Source organism: Euprymna scolopes, chromosome 8 (genome assembly GCF_053919585.1).
Source record: "Euprymna scolopes isolate OS-2025 chromosome 8, ASM5391958v1, whole genome shotgun sequence".
In the NCBI taxonomy this organism is placed as follows: Eukaryota; Metazoa; Mollusca; class Cephalopoda; order Sepiida; family Sepiolidae; genus Euprymna; species Euprymna scolopes.
The window spans coordinates 94,914,288-94,937,049 of NC_136489.1; the positions used below are offsets into that span (position 1 = coordinate 94,914,288).

At 30.0% G+C, this 22,762-nt stretch overlaps 1 protein-coding gene across 32 annotated transcripts in view; it reads left to right on the top strand.

The window, feature by feature from the left end:
- Positions 1-22,762, top strand: part of LOC145283648 (dematin-like) — a 402,389-nt gene that overhangs the window by 349,995 nt on the left and 29,632 nt on the right. For 13 of the 32 annotated variants that reach the window (XM_080132618.1, XM_080132614.1, XM_080132622.1 and 10 more), the window contains 4 exons: positions 184-216; positions 14,684-14,863; positions 18,117-18,377; positions 22,110-22,202. In XM_080132618.1, coding sequence (XP_079988744.1) covers positions 184-216; positions 14,684-14,863; positions 18,117-18,377; positions 22,110-22,202 — 567 coding nt within the window. The remainder of the gene's footprint in view (positions 1-183; positions 217-14,683; positions 14,864-18,116; positions 18,378-22,109; positions 22,203-22,762) is intronic. The other 19 variants (XM_080132617.1, XM_080132620.1, XM_080132625.1 and 16 more) reach the window with 3 other exon arrangements.

Genomic DNA, 22,762 nt, shown 5'->3' on the forward strand with positions numbered 1-22,762 from the left:
ATCATCATCATCATCATCACCATCATCATCAGTTGTAAATATTTTCAGCTTGTCTTCAATATCAAAAAATCCATTAAAAGATTTACAGAAATTTACAGAAAATATTTTGTTTGCTTTTTTTTTTCAATATAGTTCGATTTATTTTGTTTATTAATACTAAACAAATTTTTTTCTCTCTTTCAGGTGGAATGATGCAGTTAGGTAATTATGCAACTTGTAGGAAACTTTTTTTACTTATTCGTTATTTATGTGTCTTGTAAACTTATTGTTTTTCCTTCCTTCATTCCTTTTTTTCTTTGCATGTTTATATATTTAATGTTCACACAGAGATATACATATAACGATAATAAGTGTGGCTTATCATAACCACTACTACTGTTTGCATGGTTCATCCATTCAACGGATGTGCATTAATAAACTCCTGAATATTTTTTTTATACATTTGAATACAATTGTATTAAAATCTATTAAAGTGTCAGGAATTTATTTAATGCACTCCAATGAATCATGAAACTGCAGCAAAGTATTGAGATAAGTCAAATCTATTATTGGTATAAAACATTTTAAAGTATATTGAATCCTACGTGTGTAATGTCTGCTGTCTAAATTCGGCTTGGATCCGATTTTGAATAGTTGATTTTGGTGTGTGTGTGTGTGTGTGTGTGTGTGTGTGTGAGGGTGTGAGGAATGTTTAGTATATGAATTAGTTGATAAGCAGATCAGTAAATATAATAACCAATATAATATAGTATATAATAACCACTTAATGTTCAATATAGAATTCATTTGAATCGACTGAAATATTGGTTGGCTTTAGAGATGTATCTGTTATTATTTTTACTAGTCTGTTAGCCTGCTTATCAACTATTCCATATACTAAACAATCAGTGCTTGTTTATATTGGTGACCTTTCAAAACAACACGTTTCGGGTAGAAACATTATTGCATATGTGTCATTGAAAAATGAGTATAAATTCCAAAAATTATGAAAAATGAGGTAGATGTATTTTGTAAAAAAAAGTCTCAGCCACAATTACGTTTTGAAATTCTATGATTGAAAAATGGTAGACCATTAATTTAAATCAAAGGTTGTCTCCCTTGTTCGTCATACTGACTAGTTTCCACATTAAAACATATGATAAAATACAGTAATTGGAGTAATTCTATTTTTATTTACAATTATTTTTCTATTGGATGATTTTTTTATAATTTTGTAGTTTATGCTAATTTCGCTATGACATGTAAACATGTAATGTTTTCACCTGAAATGCATTGGTTTAAAAGATCACCAATATAAACAGGCACAAAATCTTGTTTTGTCTGAAGTTTAATTTTATGTTTTACACTCCTTATATGTATATACACTTGAATTGAAGAAGCAATATTAATAGCTAAACTCAACTCACAAACCATTAACAAATTAAAACTTACCACAGAATGATTAATTTAAAGCACACACATATTTAACATCTCTATACACACATACACAAGTTCAGATGTAACATTCTCTTTCCACCACTTACAGAATTAAACTTGACATCACACATTTACACCAAAGTAGTGGTTAACATTAAAAAAAAAAAAAAAATACAAAATGACATCTATATGGCATCCAGCTTATTTTAAAAATAATAATTTTAACCTTTGAAGAAGAGATTTAGTCCCAAAACACTAGAACAACGGACATGTAAATAAGTTCAGGTAACTATTATACATCTTTTGGGCTTTCTATATTTTTTATATATATATATATATTTTACATTTTTTAATTAACTGTCTGTTTCGCATTGTTGTAATCTTTTATATATATATATATAGATATATATATATATATATATATATATATATATCATTGAATAAGATTAGGCATTCTAATGTATATTACATCTATTGGTCATTCTTTCTAAAGTTTTAACAAATCAGCATGTAAGATGATTACATGATTTTCCAGGAGTTATATTCTTATGAAATAAAGAAAGTTTGAAACATGATTTTCATGAAAATGTTATTTACCTTACAGCCTGTGTCACACATAGATTTATTCAAAGAATTTGAGAAAGCATAATCGACCAATCTAATAGCCACATAAAAATGTTTGTCTTATTCAATGACATGTGCTTCAAAGAATGAATGCTGCTTATCTACACAAAAAGGGGACTGTGAAACCCCGTCTTCATTATAAACTTCTCATCATGCAGCAAACCTTTCAGAAGGTATTCATTGTCTCTTAAGAGAAAACAAGGAATATATTATAAATAAATGTGTATGTGTGCGTGTGTGTATGTCTATATATGTATAGATGACTGGCCATAAGTCTCAGCAACAATAATTAGCTACATATGAAAACAAATTTAAAAAAATAACTAAGTAATCTTTTAATCATTATAGGGCAGCAAACAATGGAGGTTTATGTGAAACTCATAATAAATACTTAAAAATTCTTCTTTTGAAAAAAAAAAATACATTGAAGACATTGCCAACGCTACTGCAAAGACAGTGGGCTCTCTCTACCTGGTTAAAAAATTACTCATATTTGACAGGATCCTCTACAAAGCTACCATGCATGGTGTATTGTTGCCATATTTGAGCTGGTGCACTAGTCTCCTCCTTATAGAAAGAGCCCAAAAAAGAGTTTTCAATTGCTAGAATGTGCCTGTTTTACAAGTACTTTAATGGAATGTGCTCTGACAAACTTCTGCCTCCTCAATGTAAATGCCCTCAACTGACAAGCAGTAAAATCACACCTCTTCACTGTAGAGGTCTCTAGATGCCAGAAAGCCTTTTACTCTGATAGTTTCTTCCCACAAACTGTTACTTTGGAATTCCCTCCCTGTCTCCTGCTTCCTTGACTGTACTAACTTGCAGAAATGTAATGCGAACAAACATCTCACTGCTCAACTTCCTTCATAGTGTCCCTGTAGACGTGGTCTCAAATAGTAGCCCTTTCTGTCCAAATGGTAATGTGCCTTGTTTGAGGCGAATAAGAATTATATAAAACAAATCTTCCTTTAAATATCATTTAGTTAAATTCCAAACAATTCTGGTTAATTCATCTGTGATAATAGCATTCGATATCAAGTTCAAATCTGTTTGGATCTGTGGCATTTATACAATAATAGCTTTAGGAAACCGATGAATAAACAATTTTCTTCTCACTTAATGGTATAATGGCAACTTGTGTTCATCTAATCGTATACAATGAATTGGTTGTAACAGATATTGTTTCAGCATTAAATAAACCTTTAAAGATTTGATATGCCATAAAACAGATTTGCCAAATCTAATCAACTTCAAAATATAATCAAAAACACTACTTAGTTAATTCTTATTTTCATATGTAAAATAATTATCTTTGGTGAGACATATATATATATTAGTGGTGGGACGATTAATCGGAATCGCATTGTTAAAAAATACATTAGATTTATGATTCGTTAACTGTTTGAAGTGAGATTAATGCACTCCAAAATTTATGATAAAAACGTCATAGAACTTTCCATAACATATTTGATATGATGTACAAGAATTTTATTAACTACTTTAAAGGTAATCTTTATCTTAATGAGTTTCGAAATTTCTTTGAATTAAAAAAAAAAATTTTTTTTTTTAACTTTTAGCTTTTCTATTTCACCATTTCGTTTTTTAGTAATAAATGCTTCTCTAAATTAAAAACCGACCTTGTGTCTAACTCTGCCCTCATGAGGGGGCAAATAATAGGAAGTAATATGACGGCTGAAAAACGTTTTTCGACCACCATAAAAGCATTACAATACATTTAAACCCTGAAGAATTTCTGCCATGCACACTTGTTGTTCTAAGTTAACTAGCCACTACTTGTGTTTCAAACTTAAAAAGAAATAAAAATCGCTTTAAAATAGTAAAAACACTAAAGCTTTTTTCATTTTGGAAGTGGGTTTTCAGGCGCCCCTATTATCCCAAAGAATCAGCTATGTAAACACTTTGCAATATTTTTCAATAATTATTTTTTTTAAAATTCTTTACAATTAATTTTTATCTAAAATTAAGAAATTATTTTCTAAAATATTTTGTTTATATATGTTTACATTTTGTTTTTAAGTAAAATTAAAAAATTAATTTTAAAAATATTGTTTATATCCATCTTCATTCAAAAGGATTACTTTTTGGTAGTATCACCGGTTGTTAACCTAAATTTTCCGAATATCAGAACAAGGCTCGTCTGCCAGACCCACTTATCTAAGCTTTGACAATTTTTGTTATGATTTTATCTGTTTGGATATTTTTTTTTTTTTTTTTTTTTTTTTGTCGGAGTTTATGTAATTAATTATTAACAGGAAAATTATAAAAGTCAAAATGGAATCCGCGCTATTTTTAAATATTATTTTAAAGTTTAATTAAACTTTTACGATACTCTTTGTATTATTTTGTTATTTTTATTTATTTTTGCCGGATTTAACAAACAAACAAAATGAAAACTAAAAATTTGGTGCTTATGCACTTATGTTACCGTTATTTTTTTAATAGTTTAAGTGCCTCGCCCAATGTTTGAAGAGTTTCTAATTGTTTTTTTAAAATTGGTGAAAGTCAAAATTACCACAAAAAGCTGTAGCGTGTACGTACCTCTCATGGAATGTCGTAGATCGAAACACAGTGAAATGTTATTTGGTGCTAGTGCACTTATTGATCCGCGCTATTTTTAAGTAGTACTTTCAAGTTTAATTAAAGTTTTATGATACCTGTTCTTATTAAATTGTTAGGTGAAAGTACAGAATAGGTACACAACACCCTTCTGTCCCCATGTTAAGAATGGCTTTTTAAATAATGTCATTATTTCAGCATGGTTCAATAAGTGCATGAGTACCTTTTTATTTTCTTGAATAAAATAAAAACTACTTGACAAGAACACTACTAGTTTTAATTTAATAATCGTTTTTTATTCAAAAAAAAAAAAAAAAAAAAATTTCAATTGTTCAAAACATGTTTTTTTCCCCAAAGCTTATTAGGATTTTTTTTAATTACCATATTTTTCATGAATATGCTCTAAAAATGTTTCAAAATTATCTAATATCTTTTCACTTTTCATGTTATAAGCGACTCTGTACATGGCCTAATCGACATGAGACCATTTCATTTCTCCTACTGATCCCGATATGTATTTCAGTCTTCTTTTAATACGAGACCAGTAGGCTTCAATATTGTTGGTGAAAACACCAGTAAGCGGATCCACAAAAAGTCCCGTGAACATAATTAAACTTGAAAATAATATTTAAAAATAGTACGGATTTCATTTTGACTTTCACCAATTTTCCTGTCAATAATTATATAAACTCCGGCAAAAAAAAAAAAAAAAAAGTATCCATCTAAAAAAACAAAAAAAAAAAAAAACAGATAAAATTATAATAACAAAAATCATGCACAAATTTCAAGCCAAAATAAATAAATAAAAACTAGGTCACACATGCAAAAATTCTTTCCTTGTAAAAATAATTTCTTCGTCAGTCGAACAATATACAACATCGGAGCCGATGCGTATTTTGCTACAGTGGCAGCATTCGTGTATGTCTGCCCTTTTTCTTTATATTTTTTAATATATAAAATAACTCCTGAAATTGATTGTTATTAATTTCATGGTGCATGTTTAATTCATGATTAAAATATTTGTTTTGACTTTCATCTTCAATGAAAGAAATTTTACGAAAAAAAATCAAATCGATTTCGAAATTCCCTTAATTGTATTTCCACTTTTTCGCTGTACCAAATTTTTTCGCTACACAAAAACTTTCGATTATATAATGATATATTTCAAAACAACAATTCCACGGGAATCGGAATCGTACTTGGTATCGGAATCGTTAATCAACATTTTCCTGGAATCGGAAAAAATTTAGGAATCGTTCCAACACTTATATATATATATATATATATATATATATATATATATATATATATATATATATATATGGATTGTTGGGATGATTAATCAGGATCTGAACAATCTCAACTTTTGAGGTATGAAAATCGAAAGTTTGTGCCTATTTTCCAATGCCAAAAACGATTTTTTTTAATTATCTTTTTTATTGAATTTGTGTGTTTTTACGTTCGAGAGAATATATGCACATTCAACATGTGTTTTTACCAATAATTGGGGGAAAAAATAACAATTTTATAATTAAATATTTAGAGATTTATAAAGAATCGGAATCAGGAAAGATACCAGAATCGTTCCACCACTAATATATATATATACATATGAGAGAGAGAGAGAGAGAGAGATGTATACACACACACAATTAAATATCTTTCTAACAATGTGTTATGTATAATGCTATTTTTGAGTGTGGACACTCATGTTTGTACACAAATAAGGTAATGACTAAAAGAGAAAGATTAAATCTATACAAGATTTAAGCACATGCCTAGAAAGACGGACCACCTTTTAGCTGGTGTCAGTTTTACCACTTGCCAACAGACTTATGGCAATCAAACATCTCATTTTTACAGCTAACTTAATCTGCTTACTTTATGGGCAATATATTTTTTTATTTACATTAAACCAGGTCTCCTTGATACGTGTCAGCCATAATGGTACGATGAGTGTTCACCAGAAAGCAGTATTGAACATCCCATTGTTTACTTTATTTGTTATCATTAGCTCCTTTTTTATGATATTTAAAAAAAATATTTATAACTCTGTACGATACAGATTAAGCCCCCTCCTCCACAAAAAAAAAAAAACAGAAGGAAAAATGTATATTTTCTTTCATTCAAATAAACTGTAATACTCAACTTTGGCTAATAAAATTTAATTTTAGTCAAAAATTACTTTCACATTGATAATTTGAAAACTTCAAAATCATTTTTGAATGTTGAAGACTTCAATGTAAATGCTGTTTCCTCCCTCAGTTTTATGTATACAAAACATGATTGTCACAATGATTTCTCTGTGACTATTAAATTTGAAAGCCATTATTTTCTATGATATGAATTTCACAACTTTCTATATTATTATAAACTTTACAATTTTCTATAACATGTCTTGCAATTTTTATCATATGAATTCTAAATGTACTGCACACAGTTTATATTTTACATTTATTTTGCTAAATACCTTGCCATATTTTGTATTTAATCTTTTTTGCATGACATTAAATCGGAAATGCTGCTGCCATTTTGTAATCAATTTACATTTCAACAAAACAACAACAAAAAAAATGCATCTTAATACTTGGCTTGAACTTAATCATCATTATCCATCCCATAATCACACTGTTTCATCCTTTCTTCAAAACATTACACATTATTCTTTAGACATCATTATTTTCATCATCATTCTTTGTATTCTTTTCTTTATCAGTAATAAAATAAGTCTCCATATGACGAGGAGAAAAAGGGTGCTTGTCAGAACTCTTCCCATATAAAAAAGAAAAGAAAAATTTGTTTGATGTACATACCGATGACAGAAAAAAAAAAATATTGTACATCAAAAATCACATACATTGATAGGTATTTTTATTTTTAAATAAGAAAACCAAATTTTATGGTTGAACTATGCGCGATGATCTTGCGACGCCATCTTGAAAACACTTTTAAGAAACAAGGGAGATAACTCCAAATTGAGATTTTTAGAAAATCATTCTTAATGATGGAAAGGGGAGGGCATTGGAAAAATTCAAATTTGCTTAAAAAATTATTTTCTTTATAAAAATAAAACTACTTGATCAATTTATGATTTTTGATTTACAATATTTTTTTTTTTTTTGTCATATATTTTATATATCATAAAGATTTTTCTTAATTTTTTTTTGTCTTTTCATTTGGGTGGATGGGGAATTCCGGACAAGTGTCAAAAAATGTCATACTAGCTGGTAATAAAGTCACAAGAAAAAGTATTTGAGTCAGTTATTTAGGCTTCTGACTATTATTCAACACTAGCGGTGTGTGCGTGTTTGGGGGTGGGGGGTAGATCCAAACAACCCTGTTTTAAAAAAAAAAAAAAAAAAAAAAACGTTGGCCGGGTGTTTGAAGGTGTAAAACAAAAAAAAAGTTTTAGTAGAAAGGTAGGCTTTAACCCCGAACCTTTGATGCGGAGGTGGAAAGGAAATGGAAAGAAAAAAAACCCTGCGACCTAACCATCTCTACCACGACAATAGATGAATAGATAAGTGTGTTGACATTTATAAAGCAAAATTAACAGGTGCAAGAACATTACGTCGCGTGATGTTTGACCTAGTTTTGTGCTGGAAGCCAGTTTCTGTTTTCCCCACCACATGGCGATCAAAAAATATCTCGAAAATAGCTTGTAAAAGTCGGGTAAATTAAAGATAGCCGCGACCCGACTTCCTTAGTCATAGATATTATTATTTAGACAGCATATAAAAAGTTTTAAGAAGGAGCAAGCCAACTGAGAATCACGACCAAAAAAGCCTTTTGCAGACATACACAAAAAGCGAACACACATACATACACACATTTTTGCTTTTATATATATAGATAAATCTAAATAAATAAATAAATGCAAAAGTTATCATCTGCTTTTTGTTGACATCTGTAAAGAAAACTCTACTAATACTACTACATTAATTTTGACTGAATTACCTCCCTTTGATTTCTATTAGCAGCAGCATAACATCTGTAATTCACCTTTACACAATATCTTACTTTTTTTCCTTATGTACAGGTTATGTTTATGTGATTTAAGTCGCAAGGTTAATGAATTTGCAAATTGATTTGCAAAAAAAAACATTTTATTAGTTAACTATTCTTTGAACTGGCTGGAAACAACCAAACACTAAGAATAAATATTGAGAGATAAAAAGAACTTGAAACACAAAAACTTTTACAAAAATGACCGAATTCAACATTAAATCAACTGAAAAGGGTTGATATGTCATATAACAAAACAACTATCAAGTATTTCAAGTAGCAAAGTTTGCAAAGTGATAGAGAGCTGCCGGCAAAGCTAGCTAGTTAATTTTTTTTTTAGAAGTGAGAATTCAACAACTAAATTTTCTATTAAAGAAAAATATTTAAAAAAACAAAAACAAAAAAAAAAACAATTGTATTAACATTGTCATGTTACTTCTATGACTTTTTCTTGTGACTTTTTTTTTTTTATCTGGATTCATTCTTTTTCCTATGATCTATAATTCATTCCGTGATTGATTTTCAAATATGTTTTGTTCATTCTTCTTCTGCATTGAGTTTGCAGACTTTGATCATTTGTCTGTCATGAATTCATAAATTCCAAATTCTATCCCCCCCCCCTTTTTTTTTTTTTAAGTTCAAAGAGAACAATCATCAGGAATTATATTTCAATTGATTTCTGGAACAAGTTGCCAAAGAATCCCAAGAATATAACTATTATAAATAGTTTTCAAAATAATATTTGCTGATTCCATGATTACAGTATAAAAAATGGATTACATGGACAATATTAGGAGCTTTCAATTGATATTTCTCAAAGAATTTGAACTCATTGGAAATTATATTGACATAAAAGGAATAAAAAAAAAAAGAAACACAAGTAATGAAACATTTTTTACTGCATCATATATTGCAACACTGGTAGTATACATTACTTTCAACAAAGACTATGGAAATTATAGCCTTGGTTCATGATATGTTCCATGAAAGAGATATATTTGTTTGGAATAGCTGAGTGGTCTTGGTTACAATAATCGAGTAATAATCTTAAGTCACCTTACTGAACAGGTGTTCATAGTTGGAGCTTGTATATCCTTAAGCGTGAGGTTTTCATCATATCTTCTGATATCTCACGAGGTGTTTTACCAGTCTGTATTTATGGTTTAACCAGCCAATCATATTGTGACGACGAACCCGTATGTATTCATATTCTTTACATCAGTTCAATTTGTCTTTTATACTTAAACCTTTCAGAGAAGTTCAAATCACTTTTTCCTCTCTTTAGGTATATATGCATGAAATTGTTAAATAGATGGACTCTAGCCATCTTAGATCATCAGGTTAGGAGATTGACAAATCTAAATTCAAACAACTGAATAGATGGAACCAGAAAGCCGGGACAAAGGAAGAGGAGGAAACAAAATTCGCACTAAAAAAACCAAAGAATTTGATTTACAAAAGTGTATTTTTCTGCCAAACTCGTTAACAATATGTTGTAAAATAAAAATAGTCAAGAATTTTGCTTTGTATTTTGTGTAAAGTGTTTTTTTTTTAAACAGAAATATTGCTTTCAAAATCACAATCTCTCTTATTAGAAATGGAAACTCCAGATCAAAACCATCCACAATCAAATTGTAAGAAATGGATCAGTGCACAACAATGATGCTCTTATGTTGGAAAGTCTTTTAATTGATGTCATCATATGGTCACCAAAATCAAAAAGTGTCTGTCAGAGTTTGGAACTTGAAACCTGTTTCATCTCAATGAAAAAAAAGTTTTTTTTCTGATCACCATTCTAACTTTATCATTCTCTTTTTTTACTCAATAATATCTATTTATCATCTTTTCCATTTATGGATCAAATAGATTTGAAGCATCACAAAATTGAATGACAACCAAAAAGAAGTATTTTTCCTTAATACTGCTTTTTTTTTTTTTTTTTTTTTTTTTTTTTTTTTTTTTTTTTAATGTACTCCCGGTTAAGTTATGAACAATATGACATTTTTTTAGTTAGAAGAAGAGGGGGAATATTTACAAAAGTTTTACTAATTGCTTAAAAAAATACATATTTTTATGTACAAACTCATTTTATTGTCTGCACAATTTTATTTATAAAAAGTTTTATTAACAAAACAAATATAAAAAAATAAAAAACATTAATTAAAAACATTTTGTGCAGTGATAGTGCAACACAATTTGAAAAAGGTTTTTCTTTTTAATATTTTAAATATCATTTTTTTTTCTTTTTTTTTTTGCTGTAAAAATTTTCATCTGTTATATACATAGCTATCGCATGTATGCATGTTCAACTAAAAGTAAAAACTACAAAACAAACACCTACAAACTTGGTATATTCTTGATCAGCATTGCCCCAAATGAGCAATATCTCAAAACATTAAGTGGAATTATTCATTCTTTAAGGATTACTTGGATCAGGTTTTGTCAGTGGGAGGATTTTTTTTTAATATAGCCATTTTTAATGTAATTATGTATTAATCTCTATATAAATAAAATGAACTCATTTTTTTCTGTCTGATTTTGACATTAATAGGATTAAAAATCAAGATATTTCATGCAAATATAATATGCACAAACGGCAGAACAATATCTGAGGTGTGTTATAGGCTTATTATTTCTCAAATTCCTCGATAATCTTAGATTTCTATACTTTTTCTGCTGAGAAGTCACGGCCAAAATCGGTTAAGATCAATGGAAGTGGTAAAATATTTTCTCTCTAATAAATTCCTCCTCTCCCTGCCACCAATTAACACTGTTTGGGGATCGTTCACAAGGAACAGTTGAGAAGAGAACACCGGTTTGGCTTCGTAGTTCTTTCATGTGAAGTTATTTAAAATCACTAAACTAAGCTGCAGTGCTCTGTGGCGTAGTGGTTAGCGTGCTGGACAATTCACATTATATTTTCACGTTCGCGCCGACCTACCGTAGTCGTTTTTTTTTTTGTTTTTTTTCCCCTAAACAACTGGAATGGACTTTTCTTGGTGGCCAAACTGTTAACGTTGCAGATGTTTTTTTTTGTTTTTTTTTTTCACACTTTTTCCTACTTTTACTCATGACTCCGGGTTTGATCCTTCCTACTTACCTACCATAACATTTTTTTAAACTCCCCCCCCCCTCCCCGTCCCGGAAACAAACACTCGGGCAACGCTGGGTACCCCCGCTAGTTATCAATAAAACTCTAAATAATCCATGGAAGATTAAACTACCTTGGGCATACTTCAGTATGATTTTTTTTTTTTTTTTTTTGTATTTAAAGAAAGAAAAATATACCTGCCTTACTTTCTAACCATATCAATCACCGCTAATTTAAAAATAAAATGCAGATTCATTCCTCAAGAAATCTATTATATAAAGTAGTTATATCTGAGTGTATGTCCAGCTAGAGAGGAGATGAGGAGGGGAAAAATAGGAGATGGAGAAAGAAGTATAAAGGAAATAAAATTTTTAATAGAAATATGTTACAGTTTTGTTCCAGGCAATGCAAAGTAACCCTGCTAGTTCACAATAAAAATAGAAATCAAAAGTTTAAACAAAAAAAAAAACAATGGTGTTAAAACAAAATGTGTCTTTTTGGTTATTCCTCATTTTGGAGTGCTTCAAATCTATTTCATCCTCCATTTGTTTATTATTTTTCTTTCCTTTTCATCTTCATACTTTTCTTCTTTTTAGGCTTTATTCACATCAATTTTCATCCCATTTCAAATTCAGACATCTTAACCTGATTACTAATTCATTTAAAAACACTACCCTCACATAATATTGGAAACATATTACAATAAGAAGTCTTGAAAGATTTATGGTCACTTCCTTCCTTAACTTTCCCACCTCTTGTGAATTGTGCTGTCAAATTGTGCCAGTCTTTTGTCTTATTTGTTCTTTTGTTTTTTTTTTTTGTTTTTTTTTTTATTAGTAGTAATTCTATCATAAGTAAATTGTCAAAAAGTTACTTTTAAATTTCATTTGATGATAACTTTTAAATTGTTGTTGCTAAATTGATCAGATTTAATTTAAAAAAAAACAGTATAGACGTTAAGTTTTGTTATTTTAATAAAATCTTATCCATCATCAAGCTCCATATATATATATATATATATATATATATATATATATATATATATATATGAGCAAACAGTTAATAAAACATGTTAAAAACACTTTGAAATGAGTTAAAAACATATTTAATCTGAAAAGGAAACATTAGATAAGTGGATAGTCCTTAATCTGCGGAGTTTCAAAGAAATACTTTCCTTCTCATCAGAGGATAGGAATTAGCAAAATGCGGGATATATATATATATATATATATATAATCAGACAAAAATACTAAATAGGCAATATGAATGATCTGTTTAACAAAGTTCATGTAGACAATATATTCAATTTTCTGAAAGTTACAAAACTTTACAAGAAAATTTGAAAAAACATAAAAATCTCTTTACACACCTTCTAAATATCCATTATACGTTTAAAAAAAAAACATACAACCCAATACTACTGCAAATAAACTACACATAAGCATCATATGTCCTAACAGGATCAATATGCTGTTAAAAACCAATCAACCAATCCTTCACTGACCGAGGACAGAAAAGATAAGGCATCTTTTAGCCAAAAGTTTGTCAGTGGGGGTTGATTCGATGTTAGGAAATCACTGAGTGTGTATCTGCTTCTCAAAAGGAAAGGTTTCTTGCAGTTAAGCATAATACAATTTTGATTGAATATATTAGCTTTCTACAGCAAAAATGTTTAAAGACCATTTTTATTTTCTAAACATAGATGCTCTTTTTTATATCTTCTCAAAATAGAAATTGAAAGAAATTTGAACTGATAAAACATTTGAGTATTTTATCTGTATACTCCTATTATATATTTTGTGATATTTTGTTTTCATTAGATATTGAAATAAGATTGATTAAAATAAAAGATACCAAAAAGGCAGAATGTTTTTGCTTTTTTTCAATAAGGGATAAAAGTGATTTTATTTCATTTTGATCATTTTAGCAACAATATCATTGAAAATAATTGCCAGAATTATTTTAATATAAGAATCTTAATTATTTTTAAATTTTATTCTATATTATTCTATAAAATAGAAAATGCTAAAATATTTTTTAAATTTTATTTTACTATCATAATAAACAGTTATAGTTAATGGTGTCAGATTAAGATTTGAACATGAAGTTAGATTTAAACTTTATAGTCTATAGAGAACACAAATTCAATCCTTTGCAAAGGTTTTTTTTTTTTTTTTTTTGAGGCTGCAAACTTTAAATTAAAATAAATCACAGAAAAATATTTTTATCATACAAATATGTGGTTTATTCCAAAGATTAATTTTTGGCATTTATAATCAAAAGCATAAAGCCCCTACGACTCCTGCATATATGACATAATCTAGAGGTTCAATTTTCACAAGCTTTACACATTAAAAATTAGGCTGTATTTCAGCAATAATGCATCAAATGTTGTCTTTCAAGTGGTCCAGCATGTCTGGTTTATCAATGTAAACATGGGATTTTACATATCCTTAAAGAAAATTATCAAATGGGATTAATTGACATAAATCAGATGCCCAGTTGACAGGTTCATTTTGTAAAATTATTCAAGGTTTCTCTCAGTAAATTGATTGTATCATTTGTAATTTGCAAAAGCTGCTCAGGATGTCAGTCTCTTCATCGTGAATTGCCAAACTAAGGTGAACTCCAAATAACCAATAGTTGCCAAATTTGCAATGAAAGAAAATAGAGTTGTCAATTAAAAGTTTGCTGCCTCTAAAAATAATAAAAAAAAAAAACTCTATAAGAGATTAGGCAAATATTTTTTTTTTTTTAAGGTCATTACAATGTTTATGTCACTTAATGTAACTTTATGAAAGTCAATCGGAATCTGATACTGTTAATTATCTAAGTGCTTTAATTTAATTCCATATTTAAAAAAAAATTCTTGCTTTGATCTTCCATTATTATTAAGTTTTGTTTTTTTTCTTTTACTTGTGAAAAATTTTGTTTAAACTGTTTTGCAATTAATGTCTCCATCTTTTGCAGCAACAACTAAAACAGTGAAGGTGAGACGAAGTGCGTCTCCTGTTGATTTGAAAAATGATGAAGCTGTTAGGCTGAGTATGTTTCCTTCTGGCAAACCTCCTTTGCCTAATGAATTGGTTAAGATAGAACGAGAAGATTGGCCGGGACCACCATCACCAGCAGCGATTCTACCAGAGATCAGTGAGTACTTTCTTGCTTAATCCTTTCAAATGTAAACCTTATTCGCCTCGTAATTAGATGATAGCTACTTTTTCCCAAACAGTTGCAATGTTTCCTTCTGAAAAAAAAAAAAAAAATTAAATAAAAGAACGTATGTCAGTCTCCTCAAACTGCATACCTCCATTTGACAAAGGATAGACCAAAGTCTTATCTGGGCTTTACTTCTTCATATTGTATAGAGTATTCCTAAAGTTTTGTCATGGAATAATAACTATAAAAAAAAATATTTATCTGATCAAACTAAAATTTTGTGCGATTACTGTTGTCAGTCAAAGATCAATACATTCAATGTTTAAAAATAAGTTGAAATTCTATTAAAATTTTAACCGTAACGAGTTTAAAAATTAAGGTCATATGAGATGCAGACCTTCATTGGCTATAATATGGGCGAAGTAGCTGGTCCCTAACATCTTATATCAAAAACGAAGACGGGGAAAATAATAGTCGACAAAACTGAATAGTCAAAAAAATTGTCTGTCATTAAATTAGTACCTGGTGATTTGGGTGGCAGTGTTAGGGATCTGATTGTGAGAGTAAAAACTCCTCTGCTCTCTTGTAAATATGATAAAAAAAATATTGATCAGTGTTGAATATTAAAATTGATTGAAAATGTTTTTTTCTCTCTGTTTTTAACATGAGCCAATGTGTGGCATAAATTATTGAGAAAACAAATTTAAATGTGTAACTTGTAATGAAAACTATTAATCATAAAAATATGAGGAGTTGCTTTTGCTTATTTTTAATAGTATTTTTTGACTTTAACCAGACGTACAAACATATGCACAGACAACTGCTCTTTATATTATAGATGACTCACGGGACAGAAACTGATAGGGAGTTGGAGGGAAATCAGGAGTTCATCTCTTTCTAAATTATATTACTGCATAACTAAACATAAGTTTGAATGGGTTTGAATTTGGTATTGTATACCAGATACAGAATTCTGCTGTTACCTGCCGTTCATTGGCTAGGTTGATAATGTCTTCTCTTTCCTTTGCTTTAACTTAACTGCTGGATTTCCATTCCTTAGCTAACCATTGCTTCTGACTGTATCATTATGTAAACGCCTCCTAATTCTTCCAATATTCCTATTTACTTGCCTCTCCACAAGGGCAGAGTAATGCCACAAGGTCGGCTTTTAATGTGGGGAAAATCTAACTCCTCAAAAAAGGGGCACTCCGGATAGGAACAAAAATTAAAATTGTCTTAGTCATGAAGGATTTCTCCTCCACTGACTAAGGACAGGAAAGATGGAGTGTAGCATCAGAATAGATACTACACTGTGATCTTCCAATGTTACACTACTCATTTATCCAGCAAGATTTTCTAAGCCACTGAAATCTCAGATGACCAAGCTAACCATATATGGTATGATATTTGTCCTTAAAGATCATGACATTTCATTCATACCTAATGACACGGTGCACAGAGTAAATCATATCTGCACTTAATTTTGAAAACATACAGTTGTTATGTGTAGCTCTCTGTTCACAGATTCACAGCCGACATTGGACCACTCGAAATTGCCATAAGTAGATGAGTTAGAAACTATTTGGAAATAAAGTAAAAGTAGAATTAATTTATGGATTTGTTTTACTAATTGGATTTTATTATCTTGTTTATTCTTGCAAACTGTTTTCATAATTAGTTTTTATGGATTTTTCAACTTTTCTTTTCTCCTAATGAAATCTTGATTTTCGATGGAAATGAAAATTTGTCATCTTTAATTTTTATGTTTTTTCTCTCTTTTATTTATGTATGCTATCTCTCTCCCTCCCCCTCTTTCTTTCTTCGTTGATTACTCAAGTCAATTCAAGCGTAACTCAATTTCTGATCTGACCTTTTTAAGGCTCTAAAAACAAAATTTTCAATGTATTGATTTAAAACCTGGAATTTGTTTTAATACCGGACATATATTGATAAAAACATAATTATGGATAAGAAAAGAACTGGTTCATATATATATATATATATATATATATATATATATATATATATATATATATATATATATATATATATATATAATCAATTATTTGTTGGCTTTGTTAAAAAAAAATTAACAAAAGGGAAATTGATTTTTTTGTACACAATTTGAGTTTATTTTCTATGTAATTTACTTATGTGAGTGTGTGTATTTGAACTAAAATACATTCCCCAAATAGATCACTTTTATGTCACACTAAGGGGTGGGCAGCTTTGCGCATTCATAAGATACACTTAAATATGATATTTTAATTTGGCCAGATTTCGTATATGTTATTATAGTCGTGATTTCAAAAGTTAAAAAAAGTATTTGGGTACTATCAGCTAGTAGTAGTGTATCATTCAAAGCTGGTGGCGTTACCACTGTATCAAAGTAGGTGATGCCTTTTTCTTTTCTCTGCAACCTTTTTTCCCCACAGAAGAGACATTGCGAGCCTGTCTCTGCTCTATTCTTATTTTCATAACAAGTGCTCGTCTGAACTCTAATCTATAGTCCCCCTTCTCCAAAGTTTCACAAAAAATCGCTGGACTAGCTATAACCACCATCAACAATTCTCCCCACTCTCTATCTGTGCCTAAATCTAAACATAGATTCCTTGAACAAAGCTTCTTTCCTGGAACTGCTCGCCTGTGGAACACTGTTCCATTTGTTTACTTCCCAGCTGATTACAATATAGTAGCCTTCAAGTTCAATGTAAACAAATTCTACCTAATCTACACTAGAAATGATTACTAAACACCATCTTACATTCATTAACCTTTGTCCTTGAGTGGCCTTCAGGCTTTGATAAGTAGCGATTACCTTGAAACAAAAGTCATCATTTATTCATTTCATATAAATGAGATAATTATTGTTGGTATTCATTTCCTCAATATCTTTCTAGTTAGAATTCTTTTTTTGAAAGGTTCTTGGTACTAATGAGAGGTATCACTTGAAGGTTGCCAACATCCCTAAATAAAAGTGTTTTTGTGGAACAAACTAGATTTGAACTTGGCGCACACAGGTTGTCCATCAATGTCATTAACCACTTAGCCACCAATGCCTTCCTGGTGGTAGTGGTTAGGGTTTTGTTTTTTAATGCAACAACCACTTATTTATATATTTTTGTTTTCGGCCACTTTTCATCATGTCTCTTTCTGTTTTTTCTTCAGTCGTCCAATTTTAACTTACTCCAACTTTGATTTTTCATGTGCATATATTATAACTTTTTTTTTCTTTTTTTTTCAGTGCGGCAGAGACGGAAAAGCAAAGGAGAAGATATGGATGATGAGGATGAAACTCCTCGGGAAGATCTGCAAATCAAGAAAGAAATGGAAGAAATGTCTAAATTGAAAGATCGTTCAGGCCTAGGCAGTGTGATTTATAAAGAGTTGTCCGAGCGCAAATCTTTACCCCCTCCCGCCCTCGATCCATGGAAAGCTTCTCGAGCTCCATCAGCAAAATACGAGCCCAAGTTTAGTACAAGATATCAATCGCCAATGTTTGCATGTAAGTTCAATCCTCATTTGCTTTTTTTGCTTTTTTTTGTTTCGTTTCGTTCTGACTTATTTTCTCTTGTCATCACCATAGACAAAATTGTTGATAGATTTTATGAAGAGTGTGATGGTTATCCATCTTTTGTCCAAAGAGAAATAAACAAACATGCTGACACAAGCAAATACAGATATTTAGAAGTAAAGGATGAACAGAGAGATGCTATAAGAGAAATCCTTTGTGGGAATAAGAAGCGATGTTAAAATAAAGAGAGAGTACAAAGTGAACCTTAGGTTTACTTTCGGCAGCTTCATAACTCTTGCTTCCCTTATTTTATCTTTTAGTTCTCACATTCCATGAATGATGTTTCTGACTAAGGAGAAAGAATTGCTGTTTTCTGGATCACAATCTATTTATTTAACATTTATTGTTGGATAATTTTTTTACCCAGTGTTTTTTTTTTTATAGCTTGTATCAAGTGGCTTCATTTATTTGGTTCCACGTCTCTGAACAATATCCAGGTGGTTAATGTTCTATACAAGATGAGGGATGCAGACTGATGATGCAAATTCTAATTGTGGTTACATCCAAGCTGTATAGAGTTTTAAACAGATGACTGGAGAGCGCTGAACAAAGGTCTTACTAAGTAATGTCAAGACATCTTCAGCCTTCTTGATAATCTTAGTTGAACACAAGTTGTTGAAGATAACAATGCTCAAGTCATGTTCAAAACTAACAATATTTATTTTGTGTATGATATATACGTCATAATCATGTTGAAATACCAGTTCTTGTTAAGCAATGATGAGCCTGGCCAGTACCACAAGGGTAAATATTTGGAATGCTAAGCACTGTATGTATCGTGCTGGGATGTAGAAATTTCCAGATTGGTATCTGGAGGCACATTTAATCCACTGTGATAGATGCACCCTCAGTCTTTGTTCAGACATGCATCTAGGAGAAGGAACACTTTGATGTAAAACCTGGGGTCTCCTGTGTCTTGTGGCAGCCATTGCACCGGCAAACTGAAATTAGCAATTGTACCAAAATTTGTGGTTGGTTTTGCACAAAGCTTTCACTAACGTAAACAAATCATCTGTATGGATTTCCGAACAACTTAGTTGTTGTGGCTGAGCTCGTATGTCGAAATCAATGGGAGAATCCATTATATAATTTGGTTAAGTACTATGATAAAAAATGACTCCTACACCTGACACTATCATGTATCTCTATAATGCCATCATTCGCGTATGCATAAAGTATTGTCATATCTGAGCCGGTGCATCTACCACTCATCTCTCCACCTTAACAGCCTCTAAAAAAGACTCTTAAATCTAATAGGTCCCGCACTATCAACTCAGCTTCAAAACCTGTTCCATCACTGCAATGTTACGTCTCTGCGCCTGTTTTTACAAATACTTTAATGAAATGTGTTCTGACAAACTCGTAGCACTTGTGCCCCCGAAACGTAAATACCCCAGACTAACTCTACAAGCAGTAAAATCCTACTCTTTTACTGTAGAGGTCTCTAGATGTCAGAAAGCGCTAATATTTTCTTCCCACGAACTGATGCAGTTTGAAATTCCCTCCCTGTTTCCTGCTTCCATTATGAACTAACATGTTGAAATTTAAATGTAATGCAAACAGATATCTCGCTTCTGAACTCCCTACATAGTGCCCCTGTAAACATGGTCCCAACAAGTAACCCCTTACATACAAGTGGCAGTATCTTTTTGAGGGTGAATAAGAGTGTTTAAAAAAAAAAAATGTATAGACATGTTCTTTGAAGTCAGAATCTTTCTGATAATGTTGTCAAAACAGTGTTACATCTGGCTAAATTTGCATAAAAAAAAATTTCCCATGCATGATACCACAAATATATGCATATCTTCATAATGAGATATGCCACATATCTTTACTTTATTCATCTCATGGTATATTATATTGTATTTGATATACTCAACTCGTGCATTATGTAGCAGATGTGATAAATGGTGGAAATAGTCTTGATTTACCTTATTGCTACCGTAAAAGGGCTTGTCTTCTTGGCGTGCATAATTTGCATGTGACAAAGAACAAGTGCATGTTGAAACAGGAGTATTTATGCATATCGACTATGTGTGAGAGATAGAGATTGGTATTGAAAATGGTATTGTTGGGGAAAGAAAAAAAGTCTACTACATGATATCGTGTCACAGGAGAAAAATATACCACATAACAAAGTTCAAGTGGCGAGCACGTTGTTTCTATCAACAAAGACACTCTTTCTCTTTAAAAAAATTTTTTCACTTTATATCCTACATAAGTAGGTTAAAATGCAGAGCAGTAGAAGACATAGTACCAATGGAAAACTGCCTAAAAAATATCAAACCTAAGTTATAAACATCTGTTCAATCCAAAGGATAGAAAAAAAAAAGATCAAGACATTCAAACTTTAGATAGAATATATTGTTAAAGAATCGGAATCTCTCAATAAAACAATCAGATGCTTCTCATTGGACCATCAAACAATTCTATATAATATTTGAGTGAACTTCCTAAATTAAAAGCTACCTATTCTAACAAACCACAATATACCAGCCAACCTTCAATCTAGAGTTTTCAAAAATACTTTAAGATTAAAATATACTCGATTTCCTAAGACCCTTATAAAAAAAAAAATTGTTACATTTTTTAAATACAAATAAAATAAAATTTGAAAAAATAAATTTTGATCTGATTTTCCGTTAAACAATTTATAAAAGTTCATGTGTCATTAATTAAATAATGTGTTTAACAAATCAACAATAGATAAATTATATATAGGCATTAAATAATCTAAAAATGGTTGATATGCCATGAAAAATAACCAAACAATTTGCTTGAATAATTGAAGGAGGTAAGTTTCTCTTGCTTGATGTTGTCTCCCCTTGGGTTAAAAACATTTTTTTTCACAAGTTTTTGGTATAACTTCATTGTCAATCAGTTGTGACAGACATTAAGCTGTACTGATATATCCTTTAAGTGTTTTGTATAACCATTTTATTTAATGATAAGCAGCCAACAAGCTTTTAAAGTTAAACCATTTTATAATTTAAAAAATGCTTGCTTGCAGGACTCTACGAGCAAAGTTATCTGTAATTGACCTTTAACAAATAAATATTTTCATTTATTAGCCAAACAGAAAATTTACTAGCCAAACCCATGTGATTTTTGGAATATGACATTTTGGTTCCATCAGGAGTGCATACATCAATAATTTTTCTGTATGTTTTTTTAAGTTTAATTCTAAATATACACTAAATTTTATGTTGAAACTTTAAGGTATAAACATTTCAAATTTCTTCAGATGATTTTTAAACAGACTTTGTTTAAAAAAAAAAAAAAAAAAATGAGTATATTGTTCTATTAAACTTTTATTGTTTTAATAATTTGACTTTATTTTTTTTTTTTTTTTATAAAACAAGCAAAGATTGAAAAGACATTTTTCACTCAGTAATGAGCTTTGAAAGATTGTTGGTGAAAATAAAACACAATTGCCAATAGATAAGCATTTTATTATTTCTAGTCGCTATTTAAAAAAATTACTCATAAATGCAACTGTTTCACTCACAATGTAAGGCTCCAGCTTGTCTCTTCAAAAAAAATGGATTGTACAGTGTATGTTGTCATTATGATGTTTCAAAGTATCCTGGCTGACAAATCATTTAATCTTCTGTATTATTTGCTGAATGTCATTCATTATAAATCCATTCTGTTTCTTTGCAGCGCCATCTCGCTTTTTGGACCGACCGCGAAGAGCCTGGGATGATGGTGATATCAGAGCATGTAGGTCTTTAACTAGGATACCTAATTATCCAGGTGTGTGCACGCTAACTGTTGTCTTTAGAACTAACAGGCTTACCATACCTTCCAAAATATGGTGAAAGAAGAAAAAAAATGAAAGAAGATTCCGTAATATCTTGCCTGTTTTTTTTTTTTTTTTTTTTTTTTGCTTTTGTATATATTTTGTTGTTTGTGTTTTTATTGTTAGAATAATTGTTCTTTATGTGTGTATTTTCTGTTGCATCTTTTTAGTCCATCCTTATCTCAAATACTTGATGTCTTATTGTCTCACCATTTAATTGTATGTGTACCTTCTATTGTTATTTTGTTCTGCGAGGGAATTATTTAGGAATATTAATGCAAATGACATTGGATAATTCCTAATGAAAGTCAAGCTATTTTTTTTTTTTTTTTTTTTTAATTGCATTTAAAAATACAGTAGAACCCCAGGATATGGTATTAAAAATTAGTAACAAAATACAGTACAGTATATAATACATATGGATATAATCAAATAATATTATAAATAACACCATAGGTGGGGCAAATACCATAACCAGGGGCAAGAAAAACATTGTATTCCACATTGTAACCTG